Source organism: Acytostelium subglobosum, assembly GCF_000787575.1.
Source record: "Acytostelium subglobosum LB1 DNA, scaffold: scaffold21, whole genome shotgun sequence".
In the NCBI taxonomy this organism is placed as follows: Eukaryota; Evosea; class Eumycetozoa; order Acytosteliales; family Acytosteliaceae; genus Acytostelium; species Acytostelium subglobosum.
In genome coordinates this window covers 506914-528479 of record NW_012236512.1, presented here as the reverse complement: position 1 = coordinate 528479, position 21566 = coordinate 506914, and the positions used below count along the sequence as shown (strand labels likewise).

At 45.2% G+C, this 21566-nt stretch overlaps 7 protein-coding genes across 7 annotated transcripts; 4 read left to right on the top strand and 3 right to left on the bottom strand.

Moving 5' to 3' along the window:
• Positions 1 to 201: 201 nt before the first annotated feature.
• SAMD00019534_092760 (hypothetical protein) lies at positions 202 to 3988 on the top strand (the record flags this gene model as incomplete). The annotated part of the gene is made up of 8 exons (XM_012895690.1): positions 202 to 2400; positions 2488 to 2667; positions 2755 to 2859; positions 2936 to 2970; positions 3057 to 3114; positions 3180 to 3341; positions 3416 to 3626; positions 3804 to 3988. The coding sequence occupies 8 exons, from the start codon at positions 202 to 204 to the stop codon at positions 3986 to 3988; spliced, it is 3135 nt and encodes a 1044-aa protein (XP_012751144.1).
• A 2404-nt stretch (positions 3989 to 6392) lies between these two features.
• Positions 6393 to 7892, top strand: SAMD00019534_092750 (hypothetical protein; the record flags this gene model as incomplete). Its single annotated transcript, XM_012895689.1, has 2 exons — positions 6393 to 7055; positions 7134 to 7892. The coding sequence occupies 2 exons, from the start codon at positions 6393 to 6395 to the stop codon at positions 7890 to 7892; spliced, it is 1422 nt and encodes a 473-aa protein (XP_012751143.1).
• Positions 7893 to 7952: 60 nt separating this feature from the next.
• SAMD00019534_092740 (hypothetical protein) lies at positions 7953 to 9889 on the bottom strand (the record flags this gene model as incomplete). The annotated part of the gene is made up of 3 exons (XM_012895688.1): positions 7953 to 8651; positions 8722 to 9591; positions 9743 to 9889. 3 exons carry the CDS (start codon positions 9887 to 9889, stop codon positions 7953 to 7955), a joined length of 1716 nt encoding a protein of 571 aa, XP_012751142.1.
• Positions 9890 to 11953: 2064 nt separating this feature from the next.
• On the top strand, positions 11954 to 12157 carry SAMD00019534_092730 (hypothetical protein; the record flags this gene model as incomplete). The annotated part of the gene is made up of 1 exon (XM_012895687.1): positions 11954 to 12157. One exon carries the CDS (start codon positions 11954 to 11956, stop codon positions 12155 to 12157), a length of 204 nt encoding a protein of 67 aa, XP_012751141.1.
• An 821-nt stretch (positions 12158 to 12978) lies between these two features.
• Positions 12979 to 13596, top strand: SAMD00019534_092720 (hypothetical protein; the record flags this gene model as incomplete). Its single annotated transcript, XM_012895686.1, has 1 exon — positions 12979 to 13596. The coding sequence occupies one exon, from the start codon at positions 12979 to 12981 to the stop codon at positions 13594 to 13596; it is 618 nt and encodes a 205-aa protein (XP_012751140.1).
• A 65-nt stretch (positions 13597 to 13661) lies between these two features.
• SAMD00019534_092710 (hypothetical protein) lies at positions 13662 to 18612 on the bottom strand (the record flags this gene model as incomplete). Its single annotated transcript, XM_012895685.1, has 6 exons — positions 13662 to 14411; positions 14488 to 15479; positions 15540 to 15713; positions 15780 to 16229; positions 16291 to 18349; positions 18499 to 18612. 6 exons carry the CDS (start codon positions 18610 to 18612, stop codon positions 13662 to 13664), a joined length of 4539 nt encoding a protein of 1512 aa, XP_012751139.1.
• An 838-nt stretch (positions 18613 to 19450) lies between these two features.
• SAMD00019534_092700 (hypothetical protein) lies at positions 19451 to 20861 on the bottom strand (the record flags this gene model as incomplete). The annotated part of the gene is made up of 3 exons (XM_012895684.1): positions 19451 to 19880; positions 20017 to 20592; positions 20677 to 20861. 3 exons carry the CDS (start codon positions 20859 to 20861, stop codon positions 19451 to 19453), a joined length of 1191 nt encoding a protein of 396 aa, XP_012751138.1.
• Positions 20862 to 21566: the final 705 nt, after the last annotated feature.

Sequence of the window (21566 nt, the reverse complement as noted above, 5' to 3'; positions counted from 1 at the left end):
ATGTTGCTACTCAATCTTTCAAACACGAGAACACCAGAATCCAACCTAATAATCATACTACACACGGGTTATAATTATACACGTGCACTCTCATACAACATCATTTATTCATCTTTAAAGCTTTATAGTTATTCATTCATTCAATCATTAATTCAACTGAAAAATAGATAGATGTTTAGTTGTCCAACAAACTAACCAACAATGAGTTATAATCCTTATTATTATCAACCACCTCAACAACATGAACATGGTCATCATGATCATCATCATAGTGGAGGTGGTGATGAAGATCCACACTATGGTCCTACTTATGTAGACCCAAGATATCAACTACAACAACAGCAACAGCTAGAGCAACAACAAAAGTTGTCACCTACTCAGGGATACTACCAACAACAGGGATATGATTATAATCAATATAACTATGGCAATAACAACAATAATAATTCACCAGTGGCATCGACAACAACAACAAGTGGTTATAACGATCAATCAACATCATATGATTCATACTCATACGGACAAGGACAGACCAATAACAACAACACAAACAACAACAACAGCTATCAAGGTTACTCACCGCCACCACAACAACAACAACAGTACGATCAACAACAAGGTTCATATGATCATATTCAACAAGGTACTGGCTATGACTATCAGCCACAACAACAACATCAGCAACAGTATGACTACTCCGCACAACAGAACTCAACGTCAAACCAGGGCTCATACGACCAGTATCAACAGTCATCATACTTGAACGTTCCTACGCCCGACAGCTATGCATCTCAATCACCTCAGACTGGTGTCAGTCCCGCCACATCCTCGCCACCTCAAGATACAGCCTACATCCACGATGCCTATCACAGCAGTAGCAACAGCAACACAACTGGATATGGAACTGGAACTGGAAGTGGTACTGGCACCGGCACTGGATCTGGTTATGGATATGATGATGGACAAGGCAGCCACCTATCACAGAGCTACTACCAACCTACTCAAGATCTGACACAGAGCTACCAACAACAGGGCAGCAACCTGGCACAGACTTACCCACAGTCCAATCAAACACAGAGCTATGGCTACGGAGGCAACAACACAAACAGCAACAACAATTCCAACCTATCGCAGAGCAACTACCAACAAGACCAGCAGATGGAGAATGATAGGATCAATGCTTGGAATGAGTACTACGAGAAGCAGAAGCAGTATGAGTTACAACAGGAGCAGCAGCGCAACAAGGACATGGAGGTTATTGCTCAACAACAAAAGGCAGAGTACGACAAGATGGTCGCCGAGCTACAGAAGGAGCGTGATGAGGTCGAGCGCAAGAGACAGGAGTTGCAACGACAGCAGCAACAGCAAAAGGCTACGGGCGATCAGCTCGAGGCCGAGAAGCAGAGGATCAACATCTGGCGCGAGGAAGAAATGCGCAGACAGATGAACGAGGTGCAGCGTGAGCGTGAGATGGCCAAGAAGCACGAGGCTGAGATGAGGAAGAAGCTGATGGAGGAACAGGCCCTGCAACAACTGAACCTCAATGATCAGGCCATCAAGCTGAAGCAACAGGAGGAGTCAATTCGCAAGAAGATCAATGAGGAGCAGCAACTGCGCCAGAAGCAGGAGCAGCAGAAGCAGGAGGAGCTGCGCCAGAAGGAGAGCGGCCTGCTCAAGAAGGTGGAGGAGATTGAGAACCTGTCCAAGCGACTGGAGGAGGAGAAGCGACGCCGAGAACAAGAGGCCAACAATGAGAAGAGTCTGGCCGTGTCCAGACGTGACGAGGTTGCCAAGCAGGAAGCCGAGATCAACAAGCGCAAGCTGGAGATGGAGAAGGAGAAGAAGGCTCTGGAGGCCATGCGTCTGGAAGATCAAAAGAGGAACGAGGCGCACAAGAAGGAGGTGGAGCGCATGAGACAGCAGGACGCGCAGCAGTTGAAGCTTCAGCAGGAGAGCATCAAGCGTGAGCAGGACATGCTGGACATCCAGAAGAAGGAGCTGAAGCTGCAGGCTCGCGAGTCCACCGGACCCTCATCAAGTACCATCGACTCGTTGCAGCCAATGCGTGACATGGTCACAGTGTTGGCCGGTCAGAAGGCGCTGTCGCCACCCCCAGTGGCCATCGCCAGAGAGTCGCCGCCAGCGCCCACGCGTCCCAAGCCACGCTTCCCACCCGTCGACATGACCAAGGTGGTCAATGGATACAAGCTGGGCGATGTCGTAAAGATACAACGATGCTATCGCAAGTATGTCATGCGTAGAAAGTTCAAGGAGATCGTGCAACAAGCTCTTCACTCTACCGACCACGAGACCGAGTCATCCAAGAAGAGGTTCAGAGCTGTCAACGAGGTGTACTCAACCGAGGTATCATACCTTAACTCATTGCTCGTGTTACAAAACGTATGTCATCTGTCCCTCCTCCTTCTAGCATCCAGCTCATCTAACTAACATGCCCTCACTCTCTCACTCACTCATACGCAACACCAGTTCTACTTCATACCAATGGAGGTTGAGGCACGTGTTACCAAGTTATTTAAGGTTGAGGAGATTGGCAGGATATTCTCCAACCTCAAGAGTTTGCTCCAGATCAGCACCGACTTCCATCACCAGCTCGAGGAGCGTCTGCATCACTTCCCCATCCTGGTCGGTGATGTGTTCCTAAAGTTTGTAAGTTACTCCTCCACTTCCTCAACATTTACCGTCACACTGATTGATTGAATGACCATTCCAACTCCATCCCCAATCAACTACCAGGCACCAATCTTCAAGATATATGTCGAGTATATCAACAACTTTGACAATGTACATCCAATCGTAAAGACACTGATGGAGAGTCCACAGGGCGCCAACTTCTTCAATGTAAGTATAGTTATTGGACATGTTCAATGATGATTGAGTACTTACCAATCTTTGTCCAATGACCTACCTCCAATAGCAACAAAAGCAGAAGTCAAGAGTGAACACTGACTTGTAAGTACTCGCATCAGGAGAAACTGGATCTAGGCAAACTGGCAACACCTAACACATCTCCATCACAACAATCAATCATAATATAGACAAAGCTTGTTGATCATGCCCATCCAACGTATTCCAAGATATGAACTCTTGCTCAGAGTAAGTCACTCATTGTTGGCGATGTCCATGGACATGTACTAACACCCTACTCGTCGATCAAACAGGAGATATTGGGGAATACACCAGAGTCACATGTAGAATATAAGAGCATAAAGACTGCCTACGAGTCAATGAAGAAGATAAACCAGTATATCAATGAGAGAAAGACCAATGTCGATCGTAGGACCAGGTTATCAGATGTACAGAAGGAGATAAAGAATGCACCTGTATGTATATCCACTCTACAACCAACCACAATCAACTCAATCACTAACCATGTCGACATCAACCAACCAACCAGGAATTGATTGCATCACATAGATACTTTGTACGCGATGGAGAATGTGTCATTTCATCGACCAAGAAGCATGAGACTGGCAACTACCATATGCACTTCTTCAACGACTTGCTGTTGGTCTCCAAGAAGACCAGCTTCTTCTCATCCTACAAGTACGAGTTCCTCTACAGTATATCTCTAAAGGATGCCGATGTCAGAGATATTGAAACAAATGGTATGTTATGTTATGTTTGCGAATGCAAAGGCAAAGGCAATGGCAATGTCATCGCGCGACAACAACTTCTCGCGACAACAACCTCTCGCGAGTGAGCATGTAGTTTGGCGAGTGCTTTAATTAAGTCTTACACAATCAATCAATCAATCAATCTCCCAAACAAACGAATAATAACAGATGCCATGGTTCGCGTTGTCAAGGGCCGACTGGACTCACTGGACGTTGTTATCTACACACTTTGCTTCACGTCAAAGAAAGAGAAGGATCTATGGTTGGCTGATCTGGCTAAAGAGATAGGCTCTATGAACAAGACTATTCAATCAATGAGCAGTATGGACTTGAAGCTCAGTATGCGATCATAGTAGATGGATTGATTGATGATGAATGATTGATAGTACTCGTCGTCTCCCCATAGAATGCAAGACATAAACACACATGGGCGCGATGTATCATCGACCAATGCTCAATACAAGCCTTGCAGCGAGTCCAATCAGTGGCCCTCTAAGGTACTCGACCAATAGAATGTTCTGGGCTCACATCAGTGCATTGTTTGTGTACACACAGGGACGACGAGGTGGACCATCCAACCAATCAATCCACGGTGTGCTTATTGTCTGTCTGTCTGTGCTCATAAAGTCGCGACCTTTGAACATCACTAAACAGCAACAACATCACCAGAAGTGAGTGATTGAGCGCATGCAAGCAAAAAAGTATCTGTCGCCATCAATCCATCAAAAGGTGAAGGACGCACCGTGCTTGTACACAAAGGGATAGATCTCCGTTAGGATCGAGCATCCGCCCAGACATGTATTTTGATTGGGTCACGAATGTTCCGGAGCCCAGCCTCGATTTTGATTGTGTGTTTGTGGTGTGGTTGTCGCTTCTTGTGATGGGAAGGACACCATCATTTCGCCGCCGCCGTGTTGTTGCGGTAGGCTACGTGTGACAGATTACCCAACACTTCACATCATCAAGGCATTGTCTTTCGAGGTGTGACATTCTCCCTCTCTTTCTTCACTCTCTATCTTCTTCACTATGTCCTTCAAATTAAAACAATCAATGTGCGTCACCATCATGACAACTAAACAATAGCAGTGAATGATCACTTGCATGCACCAATGACTCTTGATCTTGGGTCGCTATAACCCCCTGACCCCCTCTTGATTCCCAAACAAGGCGGGGCCAGGTTAGCCATCCTCATTTAATTAATGATGGTGGACATTATGTTGTAAGGACCAACTACCTGACTACTCAAACTAATCCTACTCCTATTCCTATTCCTACTCTTACTGATATTACTACTACTACTACTATTCTACTACGTACATACATACATACATAGACATAGATGTTACAGTATCAGCTTGGTTGAACCACCCACACATCCAATCTAAAGGGTATGTCCAACATGTCTCTATCTATCTCCACTCATTCATAATCACAATCACCTCATTGCCAAATGTAGTGTCCAGAAGCAGACTGGAAAGACACACACACACATGTATAGTCCGCACAATGCAATACATGTATATATCGCGATATGATTATATGTACCTATTTATAGATATGTACATATATGGTCCATCAGTGATCATTCATTCATTCACTCATACGGTCATTCAGGTGATTGTATGTGTGTGATTGAACAGTGAAGATGTATATGTTTGATCAAGTTCAACACACATAATCAATCAACAACCACAGACGCGAATTCCTGTTCACGCTTATCAACAACATCCACACACACACTCAAGACAACGAAGATGATCACCCATCAACACTGTCCTCAGTCTATCAATCAATCAGTGTGTGGTCGTTTGATTGATTGAGTGTGTATTAGTGAGTGGGAGACAATGAAACTTATCTCAGTGTCCCCTCCTTGTTAATATCACTATCAACCTACCTCCTATGTGCCCTCTTTAATTAATTAATCACCCAATCCTATCCAATCAATCATAATGAAACACACTGATTCACTCTCTCTCTCTCTCTCTGACGATGATGGAACATAATACCACCTATATTACTCACACACACCAGAGGTGATCGCCCATTAGCCAATCAACACATGGCGATGGCATCCCTATCCCAATGCTTCGTAATACAATGCAATGCAATCATAATTTATATACATATATATATATTTATCCAACAACAACGAGAACATCCACATCAACACACTCCAACAACTGGAATTCCTGGCTGCGCCAGAGTGAAGGTGGTTGTTGCTATACTCTGATTTAAGATCAGGTGATTGATTGATTGATGTTCTTCCCCACCCCACCTCCCACCCTTCACTCCGACATCCTCACTCCATCCTAGGATTGTTGGATTGATTGATGGACTGACCAGACGGACGGAAGGACTGGATTAATGGACAGACAGACGTTCAACAACCAACCAACATGCCTGCCTGCCAGTCATCCAATCAATCAGCACATTATTATTTAAATGTTGATGGCCATCAACATCAAATACTAACACTACACATTATCCAAACCATTACCAATCCCAATCAATCATCCCATTCCCAAACAACAACTCTCTCTTTGTTGTTCCCAGTTCCCAATTCCCAACTCCTTCCAATACCTTTCCAATAACCTTTATAGTCTGCCGCCGCAATCATACTGCAGCAGCCGCAGCTCATCACCACCGCAACTCACAAAGCAAAAGGTAATACAATAGAATTCCATAATACCAAGCATGAGACTAACCATTCCATTTCATCCCATAATGTAGTTACATTAATAATAATTATAGGAGGATATGGCCGTAGTTTACCAATATACATCACCTTATTTCTGGGGTGCCACATCACCATCATCATCACAGTTCCCGTTGCCATCGACACCGGCAGTGGCGACCGCCTCTAAATTGCCACCATCACCTGACCACTTCCACAACAGCAGCAGCAATAATAACGCATTCCAGTTTCCAATGATGCATCACCAGATGGCATCGGCACATCACCATCATCATCCACTTCAACAGATGCCTCATTCATCAATACATCACTCACCACCACCTCCACATCACATTTTCTCACCTTTCGCACTGAGTCCAAGTGCCAGCGCCTCGTCAATGGGCAGCCCTACATCTGTTCTCCACTCATCAACATCGTCCGCCTCGGATGCCCTGGAACAGGCGCATCAGTTCTCGCCACCAAACCTGTCTACCAAGCGTCAGTACTCACTGGATGACCTGGCCAATGAGGAGCATGCCTATTTGGAGGCCGAAGGCTACTCCTATGATGAGGAGGATCCAAGTGACACTGATGATGAGGAGTATCAGCTTCAAATGGAGGAGCTCAAAAGTTTCCTCAAGCCCTTTGTACAACAAATACTTGAAAGCAATCACTCCAAGTCCATCCGTACATTCCTCATCGACTGTATCAAAGAATATATAACTGTTAAGGACTTCTTGACCAAGGTATGTTTGGTTGGTACTGGAATTATTCCAGCCCCACTCCAAGCCCAATCACTAACACACACATCCATCACTACTTAGGTCAACTTGTGCTGCAATGAAAACAACATTGGACATATATATCAGGCAATGATCCAATTGTTGATCAAGGTGGATGGAGATGTAAAGATGGTCAGCTACATGGCTGATTGTGGCGTGGAGGAGAGTGACTTGGAGTTTGTCAAGGAGCTGGACCTGACCAACAACAATGCCGAGGTGGTGAAGAAGAAGCGTGAGCGCAAGAGAGAGAGTATAAGTAGAGGCCTGCGCTCACCGCCCAACAAGTGGACCAAGGAGGAGTCGCAGAACCTCATCAGACTGGTGACCGAGAATGGTGACAAGCAATGGAAGAAGATCGCTGCCAAGCTGGGAGGTGGCAAGACTGGCGCGCAGTGTGCCCAGCATTGGAAGCGTGTGCTCAGTCCCGAGATCAAGAAGGGCTCGTGGGACGAGGACGAGGAGATGCTTCTTTTCTCGCTGGTTCAGAAGCATGGCCAGAGCTGGAAGAATGTGGCCATCGAGATCAAGACGCGCACAGACATCCAGTGCCGTTACCAATACTTCAAGGCGACGACGTCGCGCCAGACTCCATGGTCGGCCACCGAGCTCGAGATCCTAAGCAAGAAGATCGAGCAAATATTGATCAACAACTATGAGATTGGATCGTTCCAGCAGGTTGCCAAGCACCTTGCTCGCGCCAAGTGCACCAAGATACCGCGTACGGCACTGGAATGCAAAGTCAAGTGGAGTGAGATATGTGCCTGTTACCAAGGCAGGCCACCAGTTGGATTCTATCAATAACAGAGAGTTATATATATATAACATTACATTATTCATTCATTCATTATTCAATGAATTCAATCATTCATTTGGACTCTTTACTGGCTTATTCCATCCGATGATCTTGAGTAGGAACTGCTTGAATCGCTTGCTATATGTGTTTGGGTTGACTGCCGACATTGTGTCGGTGTCATAGATGGTCGCCTTGTAGGTGTGCTCCAGCTGTTTCTTGATGTTGTATGTCGTTAAGATATCGATGATGGCAAAGTAATAGATTCGATCATAGCATTCGCCATCGATCGTCCTAGCAATCATTCCGCCCTGCTCCCGTTTGAAGTTGGACAGTTTATCCTCAATATTCGTCTCCACTCCACTGTTGCCATGCAGATAACGTATTCCAAGCAACAAGCTGTAGTCCATTGAGTCGACCTTTTCCAAAAACTGGAAGTAGTACTTTGTTAGTGCACCTCCTCCTCCTTTGACGTGGACAACGATGATAATACATACATTACAATCATTCTCAATCTGCATTAGTAACAATATCTTGATCTCGTCAGAAACAAAGATACGCGTTGAGAAGTCCAGGTCCATCATGACCTGCTTGGCAGTCTCAGCCTTGCGATTGAGTGTGCTGCCCTTGAGATCATAGATCTCGTCCATGTTCCTATCCTCAAATATATTCTCCATGATGACAAAGTATGTATTCTTCATCTTTGAAGGTGATATATGATGTAGTCCATAGTACTTGACCAGAAGTGTGTCCTTGTTGGTGACCAAGTGCTAGATGATGGTAGAGGTAGGTGGGTCAGTGAGTTGGACTTGTCCATGCATGTACGCCCATCGATCATACTGTGTAATAACTGTTTAGAACGCTTCGTAGCTGTTCAAATTCTGTTGATGAGATGGTCTTGACGATGTACTTCTTGTCGCTTGTGTAATAGAACAATGAGTTACTGCGCCCTGGCGAAGGTGTCTCGGTGAGCGAGTCCTGCGTCAGTGATATCATGTAGTCGGCCGGATTGACATTGGATAGCTCGCGTATCCTGCGGAAGACTTTGGGCGCATAGTCGACAAACTTGTATGACATGGCAGCCGAGTTGGGCCGCGAAACATTGATTGTCTGTTGTTCATACGCGCTAAAGTCTTCAGCAGTGAGCTCGCCAATGATCGCCGCCGATGTCTTGCCAAGGCTGTACAGCAGCGCGTTTGAAATGGCATGCACCAGCTCGTATGATCGATGGTTCTCGGTGACCACCGACTGCACCATTGGCGATACGGCCGGTAACTGTGACGCCAGGTTATCAATGGCCTCCTGTATGGCGCCAATCCATTCGTAGCTGTCGCGCTCAATCTCGCCGCCACTCACAGAGGAGTAGAGGTAGAATGTCTTGCGAATGGGATGCGCGATCTTGAAACAAAAGGCCTTCTTGGTCTCTGTATCGGCCAATGATATCGTGCACTCGGATAGCGGGATTTGATTGAGCATGGGCTGGCCCTTGTCCTTGTAATATTCGAGCGACACGTCCGTCAGCACAAAGTAGCGCTGCAGCCAGTTCTTGCGTAGATGTCCTTGCTTGTTCAGATAGCCTTCCTTTATCGTCTTGGTGCTGCTGGTACTTGCATGGTACAATGTCTCTCCATCTTCATCCTTTTGTTCGGTCGTCGTCGTTGTAGTCGTGTTTGGGCTATTTACATTGTTTCCAGGTGTTGATGATGATGTCTGTTGTGGTGTTAATGTTGATGAGGGGCTTGTATTGCCACTGGTGCTGCCTCCTCCAATCTTTAGTTTACTTAGCCACCATATCTACACATCATACTCTGTGTTAGTTCACTCATTCGATCAAACAAACATATGATCTTGATGTACTTACAGGTGAACTAAAGGTGATATTATTGCTGTTATTGTCTACATCTGAGGCAGATGAGGACGATGATGGTTGGGCCGAGACGTTACTCTGACCACAACCTTGAAGGGCTAGGGGAGATGGACGCTCTGCGTTTGATCGCTCAGTTGTCATTGGATTGTCAGGTGTAGGACTGCCACCTCGTGGACTGTTTATAGGTGACGATGGTTTGCTCGAACTCCTCCAAGTTGATCTATCTTTACACTCTCCTCCTGCTTCTCCAACCTCTGTCACTGCCTCTTCTATCCTTATCGTAGTTGTAGTCGTTGTAGTCGTGCTATTTGTTGTTGTTGTTTCTAAGTTTACAGTTGTGAGTAGCCCTTGTTGCGGCAGATGTTGCTCTTGTTGCTGTTGATGGGATTGTTTGTTATTGTCTTCAACTACAATGTCTTGTTGTTTGTCATTGTTCTCTGAGAGGTCTATTTCAACAGTGTCGTCGTCTACTGATAGTAGTAGTGTGTTTGTTGTTGTTGTTGTATCATCTTGTATGGTAGCAGTAGTTGTTGTAGTGTCAGCAGCCACAGCAGAGTTTACTTCATCTTCCATCTCTAAAGATATATTTAGTCCTCTCTAATACTGAACTAGATTGGTGCACTTCTGTCTATTTGTCAGTCGACTGCAAACAACCATGTGAGAGTGCGCCTGAGTGTGTGTCTTTGAACCCCCAATCCCAAAACACCCCCACAGATACAGATCCAACTCCAAAACACAACTCTACAAAAAAAAAAACAGACCGCTAGTCTTCATTCTCAACTCAATTGATACAGATACGAGTGAAGATGAAGATGTATAGCAATGAATGAATGAATGACTAGACTAAGTATTCCAACAACAACAACAATGTTCTAGGAAGATGTATTACAATAACACTGCATAAAGATGATTGATATTCAATGATGTGACAGCTTGTCTCAAGGTAATAATGAGACCAACTTGGATTTTCGACGAAGGATGACATTCAGATTGTCAAAGAATTGATTGATTACCGAGATTGGTTTGTCGGTCACGTGTGTCGAAACGTCATTTATTTGATTCCCATCAATGGAACAATCACTATAAATACAGTACTGGAACAATGACAACAAAGAATGAATGTTAAAAGTTACTAAAGTATCAATCAAACTAATAATATAAACATAATATTATCATGTACAAATATCTATTTATAATTATATCCATGTTGTTGTTGTTGGTGTTGGTTACTAATGCCGACACTGTATACACATGTACTGTTTGTAAGAAATTGAATGAAGAATGTGAATATGAAGTTGATATATGTCAAGAAGGAACAACATGCGGTGGACCTCCAAGTGACTTCGGTAGTCTCTATGGTACATGTCTTCCAATTCCAACATTGGGAGGTAACTGTTCCCTTGTCCAACTCTGTCAAAATGGCCTAACATGCAACGAGAATAACATATGTGAGGCTCAAGCATACCTTGGTAAGTCAGTCAGTTAGTCTATCCTTCAAAGGCCCATTCAATCCATCTAACTCAGTATCAAACATATTAGGATACTCGGAGCTATGTGCCAAGGATATACAATGTTCGGGCGGACTTCAATGTGTTGATGGAAAATGTGCCAATGTTGAGTATCCAAGATGTGGAAATGATACTGGTTGTAAATGGAGTGAGAGATGTAATAGCAGTGGACTATGCAATCAACCTGGTCAAATTGGACAATCATGTGAGGTCAAAGGTGATTGTCCCTATCAATCAAGTTGTATCAACAATCTATGTGTTGGATACTACACTGTTGGAATCAATGGAAACTGCACAGTTGAGACCGACTGTGATACATCCTACAATCCTGTCGTATGTATTTTACTCATTCAATCAACATAATGATACTAACATGAATCAATCAATCATACATATAGTGTATGTCTGGCAAGTGTAAGAGTAAGGATGTTATCAACTCGATGCCTTGTAATTCTAATGAGGATTGTGCTAATGTGAGGTATGCTGTTTGCATGTGTAATGGTGATACGAATCAAGATAGTGTATCGAATGGTACATGTCATTCATTCCTTTTAATGAACAAATCTGTTCAATCAAAGATGATGGAGTTCTACCAATGTATCAATGATCGACAATGTCCAGATGTTGACAACCGTGTTGAAGGAAGCTGTTTAGCATCATGTGGCGATCCAGCCGAATGGGGTATATTGTCCAATCCATGCTATGTTCCACCTATCCCTACTACCACATCATCGAACACTACGACTACGACTACTGCCCCGCCCTCAACTTCCACCACGACCACAACTTCCACCTCAAGTTCAAGTACATCTACTACAAGCGGCACCACAACGAGACAAAGTACGACAACTTCTGTGACATCAACAACAACCACATCGGGCAAACCATCACCCTCAGATAGTTCAACTACAACTATCCAATATGGTACATTGATCATGACAATCATTTTTGCAGTGCTCGTTCAATACTAAGGCTTTTACTGATGGGCACATCGCAGGGCCTTCCAAAAGTTTGGACTATTAATAAATTGGTTGTTTTCCAATCAAAATGATCATTTTCCAATCACGTCCAATGAGATCTTCCCAATCATTGATTTTTTTGATCAAAACAAAAGTCCAAAAGGGGGCAACTGATCGTTTTGAGTTTACACACTAGTTTGGCGCGAGAGGAAATTACCTTCCCTCATTTTATTACAAAAATAGATAGATACTACGAAGGCTTTAAAATTTAAACCTTCTCTCTCTATCTAGTACTATTGATTCGGAATGAGGGCTTCTCAAGACTAGTGTTACCTACTAGCATCATCTACTCAATATTATACTAGTTCTAACTTAATCAAAAAAGAGATAATATATAAATAAATAACCAACAACAAAAACCAAACAAATAATGAAATCTATTATCACATTATTAATTTTATCATTATTTACATTAACTGTTCATTCAGAATGTTATTCTTATAATCAGATAGTTACTATTCCATCAGATGAGTATGAGATCTTCTGTTTTCCTGGTGCTGGTCCTGGTACTTTCACTGTCAATGGTGTCCTATCTACAGCCAACTCGGACAGTTACAACTATGACATAGGTACCATCACCCTGGACACCTGTGCCGATGGAAATGCTGCCTTCAAAACATTTGTATCACAATATCAAAATAGTGATGGCACCATCATTGTCCCCTCGACAAACTTTGACCTTTATTATGGAACCTACCCCTCCATGTACATAGAGTGCAACAACGCATTTGATAGTTGCTCCATCTCTGTCAACATTGACCTGTGCTCCACTCTGACTCCATCGTCCTCGGGAGTCGTGACTACCTCCTCCGAATCAAGTTCGCCATCCTCTGGAGTAGTGTCCGTTACCACATCTACATCCCAAACTACATCTTCAATCCACACTGTATCCTCCTCTGGCCAGACCACCTCATCCTCATTATCATCATCCTCTTCATCGTCCTCAACTGGACCATCCCACCCCACGACCGTCAATGTCTGTGGATACTGTGATCAGACCTGTACTGGTGCCAGCCAATGCCGATCGTACCAAACTGGCCAATGTGTGGAGTTCAGTCGTATCTGTGGCAATGGTGCCGGTGATGTACTTGGCTATGGAATACTGGAGTACCAACCATTATCCGACACACCCTACTCCATTACAATGTATCCTGACTCTACATGCCAGTCTGGTACCTACCAATACGCCAACTCAACATGTGGCACATGTCTCGGTTCCAATGTCAACGCATTCGTCAAATGTAACACTGCCTCAACTCAATCTATCTTCACCGGATTGATTGTCTCTTCATTGTTCCTTGTACTTCTTGCTGTGTTGTAATAAACTATTGCTTGCTTAATTTCTTGCTTGTTGTTGATATGGAAGACGGTCTATTTATTGTCTATCTACCTGCTACTGCTACTGCTATTGCTGCTCAAGTCGTCATTGTCATTGGCTAGGTTGACTGGCTCTTCGATATTGTGTGTTTGAGTTGGCAATGGCTCAGCCTCGATGATGTCATCAGACACTGTTGATTGTTGTTGTTGTTGATCTTCATCGTTAATGTTCAATGATGAAGTTGATTGCTCTGTCGTAATAATATTCTTGATGTCGTCGTCGTCGACTTCTTCTTCCTCTTCGAACTTGACGTGCTTGTTACCGTCGCTGCTGCTACTACTACTATTGCTATTACTTCGACTGTGGCTATTTACATGTTCACGTTGTATGCTGTCTTTGAGGTTCTTAAAGAATACCTTGTCATCACTCTCGTCGAGTGTCTGATTGGAATTGTCGTTGTTGTTCTGTTGTTGTTGTCTGCTTTGCTCCTCAGCCAAACTCAACTCGATGGCCAGTCTTAGATCAGGATCCATCGATTCGTTCAGTTGAACTGGTGGTGCAGTGGATGTCGTGCGTTGGACTCTTGTAGGGTTCTTTAGTGCAGATGGCAGAGGTGGAGCAATTGGTGGCGGTGAATGATTGGGTATCACGCTTATCTCCATTTGGGGTACTGGAATGGCATGATTGGCTGCGCTCTGATCAAGTCCAGCCTCCAAGATGATTGACAGACTAGTGTTATACTGACACAATATACCATGCTTCTTCCAGCCAAAGTCAGTCTTGCCATACTCGATAACAAAGTCAAAGGTAGGGTTGCCCTGTGATTGATTGAATGAATGATGGAATGAGTGAGTGAATGATGGAGCCAGCAAGGCGAGCCTTGGACAAACTTACATGTTTCATAATGTTCTCGATGGTACGGATGAGGATCTTCTTCTTGATGAGTAGACCAGAGCCTTGTAGACCTATGTTGAGCTTGAATGTGATGTTGGAGGTGGCTGCATTTACTAGGCTAATGTCTAGGAACTGTGGACACAGGGAGATTGGGTAGCTGGTGAGCATGAGTGCTGCGCGCAACTTGGTCTTGCCAATGGCACTCTCGATACACTTCCAGATCTCATCGCCAACGAATGATAGACGTGCATCTCTGATCGCGAACAGGGGGTCCTTGACACCCTCGAATGTGAAGACGATGCCGCCCGTCTCGAGAATGTCCACAAACACGCCTGTCAAGACCACCTTGGGTGTGGCGTCCACAGGGATGGGCTCGCCCCAAGACTCCTTGATAATGCGATAGCTCATCACTACGAGGAACAGTGTGAGCAGACCAAAGGGGATGAAGAGGTAGTAGATCTTGGTGACAATGGGGATGATCAGTGGCCAGCAGGTCCAAATGAGGAACAGTGGGAACATGAGGATCTCGCCAACGAAGCATGCACGACGCAGACGGAAGCACACGTATGTCAGACTGGCCAGCAACTGTTTGTACAAGCCCCAGACGCGTCCGACAAACACCTTCTTGACAAGCCAGTAGTATGCGCGCCATGGTGAGAACAGGGGGAAGTGTTTGCGAGACACCAGCACCGTCACGTTCCAACACACGAGCATCACCAGCACCCAGACGCCCTGTGCGACCCAGATTCCAGCTGAGAACTCGCCAACAGTGTCGCGCCACCATTGACGGTCGGTGAAGAGGCTGTGCCAGTAGTCTACGAATGATTGTCGTGGGTTTTGATAGGCGCCCAGCGCCACCAACAATGGGAGTATCAACAGAATGAGCTGCATTGCCAAGAAGACGGGGAAGAGCAGAGTCTGAAGAATCACAATAATGTACTCGGGTATGACCATTGGTCCTTGTGCCTGTCCAAGTTGCTCCCAATTGAACTCTGTGAATGAAGGAGTGAGTATGTGAGCGTGTGTGGGACGCAGCGACAGTGTCTACTTACCAATGCGCTTCTTGTTCCAGAGTGGTGAGCCAAGTGTAACGATGAACATGTAGATGGCATTGATGCCGACAAGAGCAAAGCCAAGCTCGTTTGGTACACTGATCACTGCGCCAATGATGTTGATCGTGGCGAACTTGTCAAACTCGAGGTATGTCATACATTGAACAGAGAGCTCTGTTTGTTGTGAGTGAGGCGTGTTAGGACCAGGGCCACGGTGTTCACATCAACCTCACTACTTACCGTGTAACCACTTCAATGGTATGTTGAGGAATGAGTTGGTTGGAGACTGTGTACGCTTGGAGAGGTAGTAGTGCAAGGGTAGGAATACTAGACCAACGAGCTTGAGTGGGGCAAAGACTAGGTGAGGGATATCGCGCAATGTCTCCAAGAAGTAGAATGAGATATAGGCGTAGAGCTCGGCGGTACCGAATGGCTTCTGCTTCTCATCCTGCTCCTTCTTGCCCTTCTTGATCGCTGAGATAGTGATTGGAACTCGCCATGCCAGCAATGTAATGAAGAATGTCTGAATGACTGCCAACACATCAATGAGGATGAGTGCCACGCCACATAGACATGCGATGCAGAATGCATAGGTATGCTTCCATCTGTTTGTGCTCTGTGGCTCCAACTCCTCCCTGTACAACTTGATCGCAGTGCGTATTCTCCAAGGTCCAAGGCATATGAATATCACTAGAGTAGTATGTGAGTGATGATTGATTGAGTGACTGAATGGAATGGTTCTTGTACTTACTGCAAAGGAAACAGAGCATATCGATGAAGAGGACGGCAAAGTATTGGAGTGCGAGCATACGTGCTTCGTAGTCGGACTTGGACTCGCGGTAAACTGCCTTGATGAGGTTGACGCCACGCCATGGGAATATGAGTGTCATGATACCAAGCAGGACGAATGGTAGGTCCATCAGGGTCTTTTGGAATAGCTTGGCAATGTCGCGATGCTCATTATCACCTCTCTTGTACTCCTTGACCATCTTGATGAATGATGGAATGCGCCACATCGTCAGCAGGATGAAGAGAACAGGGATGAGACAAAGCAGATCGAGCAGAACAAAGAGCAGGTAGCGCAGGATGAGTAGACGACGCTGGGCGTACTTGCGGTCGGGGTCATCCAGCTCACCCATGCGACGGATGACAATGGGCAGACGCCACAGGGTCAACAGCATCAACAATGGGAATGGGATGTCGACGATAAGTAGGAAGAACTGCTTGCCAATGATGAGGTGACAGCTGAGCGCGGCGGTTGCCAGCGTGGTGGTGGGCGCTGGGTTGTCCTCGGGGTCGCCCATCTCCATCGATTGGACCGATGAGTTGGTGGATGATGGTGCAGATATCTCGAGCTCGGCACCACTGCTGCTGCTCTTGCTGGTCGGTCGCTCTGCTGTGAATATGCGTGCAGTCTTGAGCATGCGGATTGTATCGCGCGCTCTGTAGACTGTGGCCATGAGTATGAGGAAGCCAATTGCGGTGGGGATATCCATGATCAGCTTGAGGAATGTCTTCATAACATATGCGCGCTGTCTCCATCGGCTCACACCAGTGGGGAACTCCACGATGAAGAAGTATGAGCGCCACACTGTAACTAGGATGACCAGCGAGCACAGCACGAATGGCAGGTCGAGGATGTCGACAAACAACATGCCAAAGTGCTTGGCGGCCATCAGTCGCTTGCGTGAGTGGCGTCGCTCTGCGCCAATATCACGCCACATGAAGAAGGCACGCCATACGAGCAGCGTCACAAACATGCCCATGACGATGAAGGGGATGTCGCGCATCAGCTTGAGCCACTGCTTGATGATTGTGATCTGGAAGTTGTTGGCGTTGTCCAGACGCAGCTTCCTATAAGTGATGGGTATGCGGTATACCGTGATCACGATGAACAGCGAGCAGAACAGCATGAAGAGGTCCAGGAACACCAGGCCAATCTGTTCAAACACCTTCCAGCGGCGATCGCTTGCTCTTGTCTGGCCCTTGATCTTCTTGATCGAGATGTAGATGCGATACAGAGTGCTGACAATGAACAGCACGTACAGGAGTATGACCAGCAGGTCGAGCAGCGCCCACAGCACCTGTTTCATGATCTTGAGCATGGCGTCGTCCATGGTCTTGGAAGCGCGTGCCTTGCGGAACGCGATGGGGATGCGATAAGGCACGAGCAGTAACAGTATCGAGCACATAATGACAAAGAAGTCCCAGAACAGCTTGAAGAACTCCAGCACGATGAGGAAGCGCAGTTGGAATGAGAACACCACTGACTTGTTGTGTGCATGTGTGCGCAGCGACTTGAAGCGCCAGAAGAAGAGCATCTCGATGAGGAGCAGCGGCAGACACAGCAGGTCGGGCAGTATGAGGGCCATGTGTGTGTACAGCTGCTTGCGCACAGTCTTCTTCTTGCGGGTGGGTCCTTCATAGGGTGCGCTAAACACTGTGTATATCATGAAGGGTACGCGGATGAATGTTGCCAGCGACAAGACAAAGGCGATGAATGCGAACAGGTCGGCCAGCGCCTCCAGAACCTGTTTGAAGTATGCGCCAAACTTGGGCTTGACCGAGGGGAACTTGTAGCAGGTGAAGATGAAACCAATGATGTTGACGGCCAATGCGCCCAGGCCAATGACGAACGGGATGAACAGTCGTCCGTCCTTGATGGCCAGGCTGATCAACCATCCATAAAGGCCAGACAATGCCAAGAATGACCATGGGAAGAATGGCAACACCAATAACAATCGCGGCAATGCAATAAACAAGTGAAAGCCTTTAGATTCCTTGATGCTAGATTCTTGGGCAACGATTAACTATTCATTCGTGTTGATTGAGTTGAGTTTGTATGAGTGTGAGTGCATGTGTGACTACGAGTTTCCGTGTTTCCGTCGCGGAAGTTTGACGGAAGTTGGCGCGACCATTGAATTGATGATTCAAAGGCCATGGATGATTGTTTACTTACCAATACTAATTTACAATATAATGTTATTGGAAGACATATGATTGAGAATGTATATCCAATCAATTCCAACAACTTGATGATGAGGAATAGGATAAGTGGTGATCCACTATCCATCTTTGAACAATCTATCAACTACCACTGGCTGTGAGTGCTACTATTATTGCTGATGAACTATAATGATGGTACAAGTGATATATATGAACTCGCGAGTATGTTGGAGAAGTGAGTATATGAGTGATTGTTTGAGTGAGTCCCACAACGCTGAAGTCGTTCAAACTTATGTGTAGATTATATATATATAAGTTGTTTGATTGATTGAGTGATCGAGTTTGAATGAATGAATGGTATTTGACCTTCTGCAGAAAGTAAGAACGAAGCAAGGGTGTCCTGTATGTATGTAGTGTGATTGTACAACAGGTGAACGAATCGGTGGCCCTATAAAATTTGATGATGTATCTCATGATCTAGATGGTAAAAATAACCTTGATGTTTTTCAAAGCAGGGCTTCAACGAATTGATCAAAAACGTGTCACAATGGTCGTAAGGGGTTATGTTTTGGTGGGTTGAAGGTGATCGCCATCATCATCAAACTCCAAGGATGGTAATAATAAAACCAATTATCTCTATGATGACGACTACTTTTATGACATCGATGTCAAGTGCTGTTTGGGATTTCCCAAGAGTCGTTGTAGAGTGAGAGCGAGAATGAAGGGGTCGTCCCCCAGGGCACATCACTCCATGGACCACACACACCATCAGTTACTTTGATTGATGATGGGCGGAGAAGTGGTAAACAAAAGGTTGGAAAGTGTTTGGAAATACAGGATATATTTATATTATTATATATATGTGTGTGACAGTGTATATGGCTGAATGACTACTCCAGTTGGAGTTGGATACTACAACTCCCTATTGAGTAATCCTAACTAAACTATGAATACTAATACTATTATTACTTCTTGTGGCTAGACTTCTCCCTATCCTTCTTACTCTCCTTGCGCATCTTGGCCTCATTTCTTTGCTTCTCCTCGATCAGTGACTTGTGCTCCTTGGCCTTCTCGATGTTACCTTCCTTGAGATAACGTAGATCATCACGGTATCTGCAGTCGGTGGGCAGTGGTGACTCGTGGTAGATAACACCTGGTGGCACCATACTCAGCTCCCAATAGACCTTGTTGTCGATGGTCAACTGTGTCAACCACGAGCCTTCAATCTCGCAGACGACCTCTGGTTGCTCGCCCTTCTTCTTGTCCTTGCTCGAGGGCGTGGCACTGCCTCCTATTCTATATATCTGTCCGACAAAGTAGTCTGATGGCTCCTTCTGCTTGGAGAATATACTCTTTACAAAGCCCAGTGCATGTGGATTGAAGGTTATCTCGCAACTAGATGGTTGGATTGGGAAAAGGGACATGTCAGTTCGATGTTGGATGAATTTCAGTATTGTCAGCTGATCGAAAAACGAGTCAGCTGATCACTTAATAGTGTCAGCTGATCGTATCAAGTCATGTGATCACTTACCATAGCTTATTCTTCTCATCTGTAAACACCATCTTGCCATTAAAGTCTGTGATACGATCGCCCCAGAAGATGCCCTTGATCAGGATCTCGGGCAGTGCCCAGTGGATTGAAGATCCGTCTTCAAAGTCGATAGTGTGGCTGCCCTTCTGGTAAGCCTTTACAAGGTTGCCACGGCAGGCAGCGGACCAGACACCCTGGCCATAGTAGTGGAAGCCTGCACCTTGCATCTGCCAGCTGCTGATGGGTGGATGATGCGAAGTCTGCTCGCAAAACACTTGAGTGCCATCGCTAAAGTAGCACTGGAAGGTCTCGCCTAGCAGTGGGTTGAATGGCTTGGTCAAAGTGCTGGTCAGGTGCAGACCAGAGATGGCAAAGGCCACAACATTCTTCATGCGCTCCACTGGGTCTTTGGAGGCAGCTGCCTTTGGCAAGTAGTCTGGTGCGTAGCACCATACATCAGTGAACTTCTCCAAAAATGATCTTGGCTCGAACAAAGTTATAGGCAGGCATGTACTAGTCAACTCCTTGCCCTCAATTATACTATTTCCAACACTCTTTACAAGTTCCCAACAGACACTATATGTATGTATTACGTGATCAAAGTTAGTATCACATGATCATGTCACGTGATTGATGGATTGACACCATAATGATGCCTACCCTCTTTGTTTCTTGAGCTCTACTTCATCAATGAATTTCCAGCCTCCATTTGGATGACGTTGATTCTGTGCGAATACTTTTGTCTGTAGCTGCTTGCCATTTCCTTGTGGTGGTGGAGTTGCTCCATTCTTTGGCGAGTTTGTGGAAGTAGTGGACATGGCAGCGAACTGATCACTGATGGCCATAACATTACAAACATCAATAGTTGCCATTTTCTTTTAATGTAAATGTAATAATAAAGTTATATCTAACTAATATATATTATGTAATTAGTAAACTATATCTATGTATACGTTTTGAGTTAAGTGATTGATTGATTGAGTGAGGAGGAGTGAAGTGGAAGTGGATTAAGCAACAAGTAAGTTTACACACAAATTTGTGGATGCGGATAATGAGAATGAATGGATAGATGGTAATGAGTATTGAGTAATGATGGTATAGAGATGGAAATTGATCTGTCCCTGGATATATCTATATATTACAGACTGACTGGCTGGTGTGAATGAAAGAATGATGGACTGACTGACTGACTGACTGACTGACTGACTGATTGACTGACTGGTATGATGTATGTGGTTGTTTGATCAATAATAACAACAAACAAACAGAGAGTTGGCTGGTTTATATGAACGAATAAGTGATGAATGATTGATACCAACACTAAATATTGTTTGTTGTTGTTAGTGTTGTTGTTGGATGAAAGGATGATTGTAATATTTCAAAGACAGTGGTATTGTTGTGTGAGTTGTGACTCTGACACCAACACTTACAATCAGTCGGGTGCCGACACCGTGTCAATCAATCAGGTGAGATGGTGAGATTGTGTGTGTGGTTGTGTTTGGTAAGAGTGTGTGAGTGTGAGTGAGATGGTGAGGTGTGAGTATCTACTT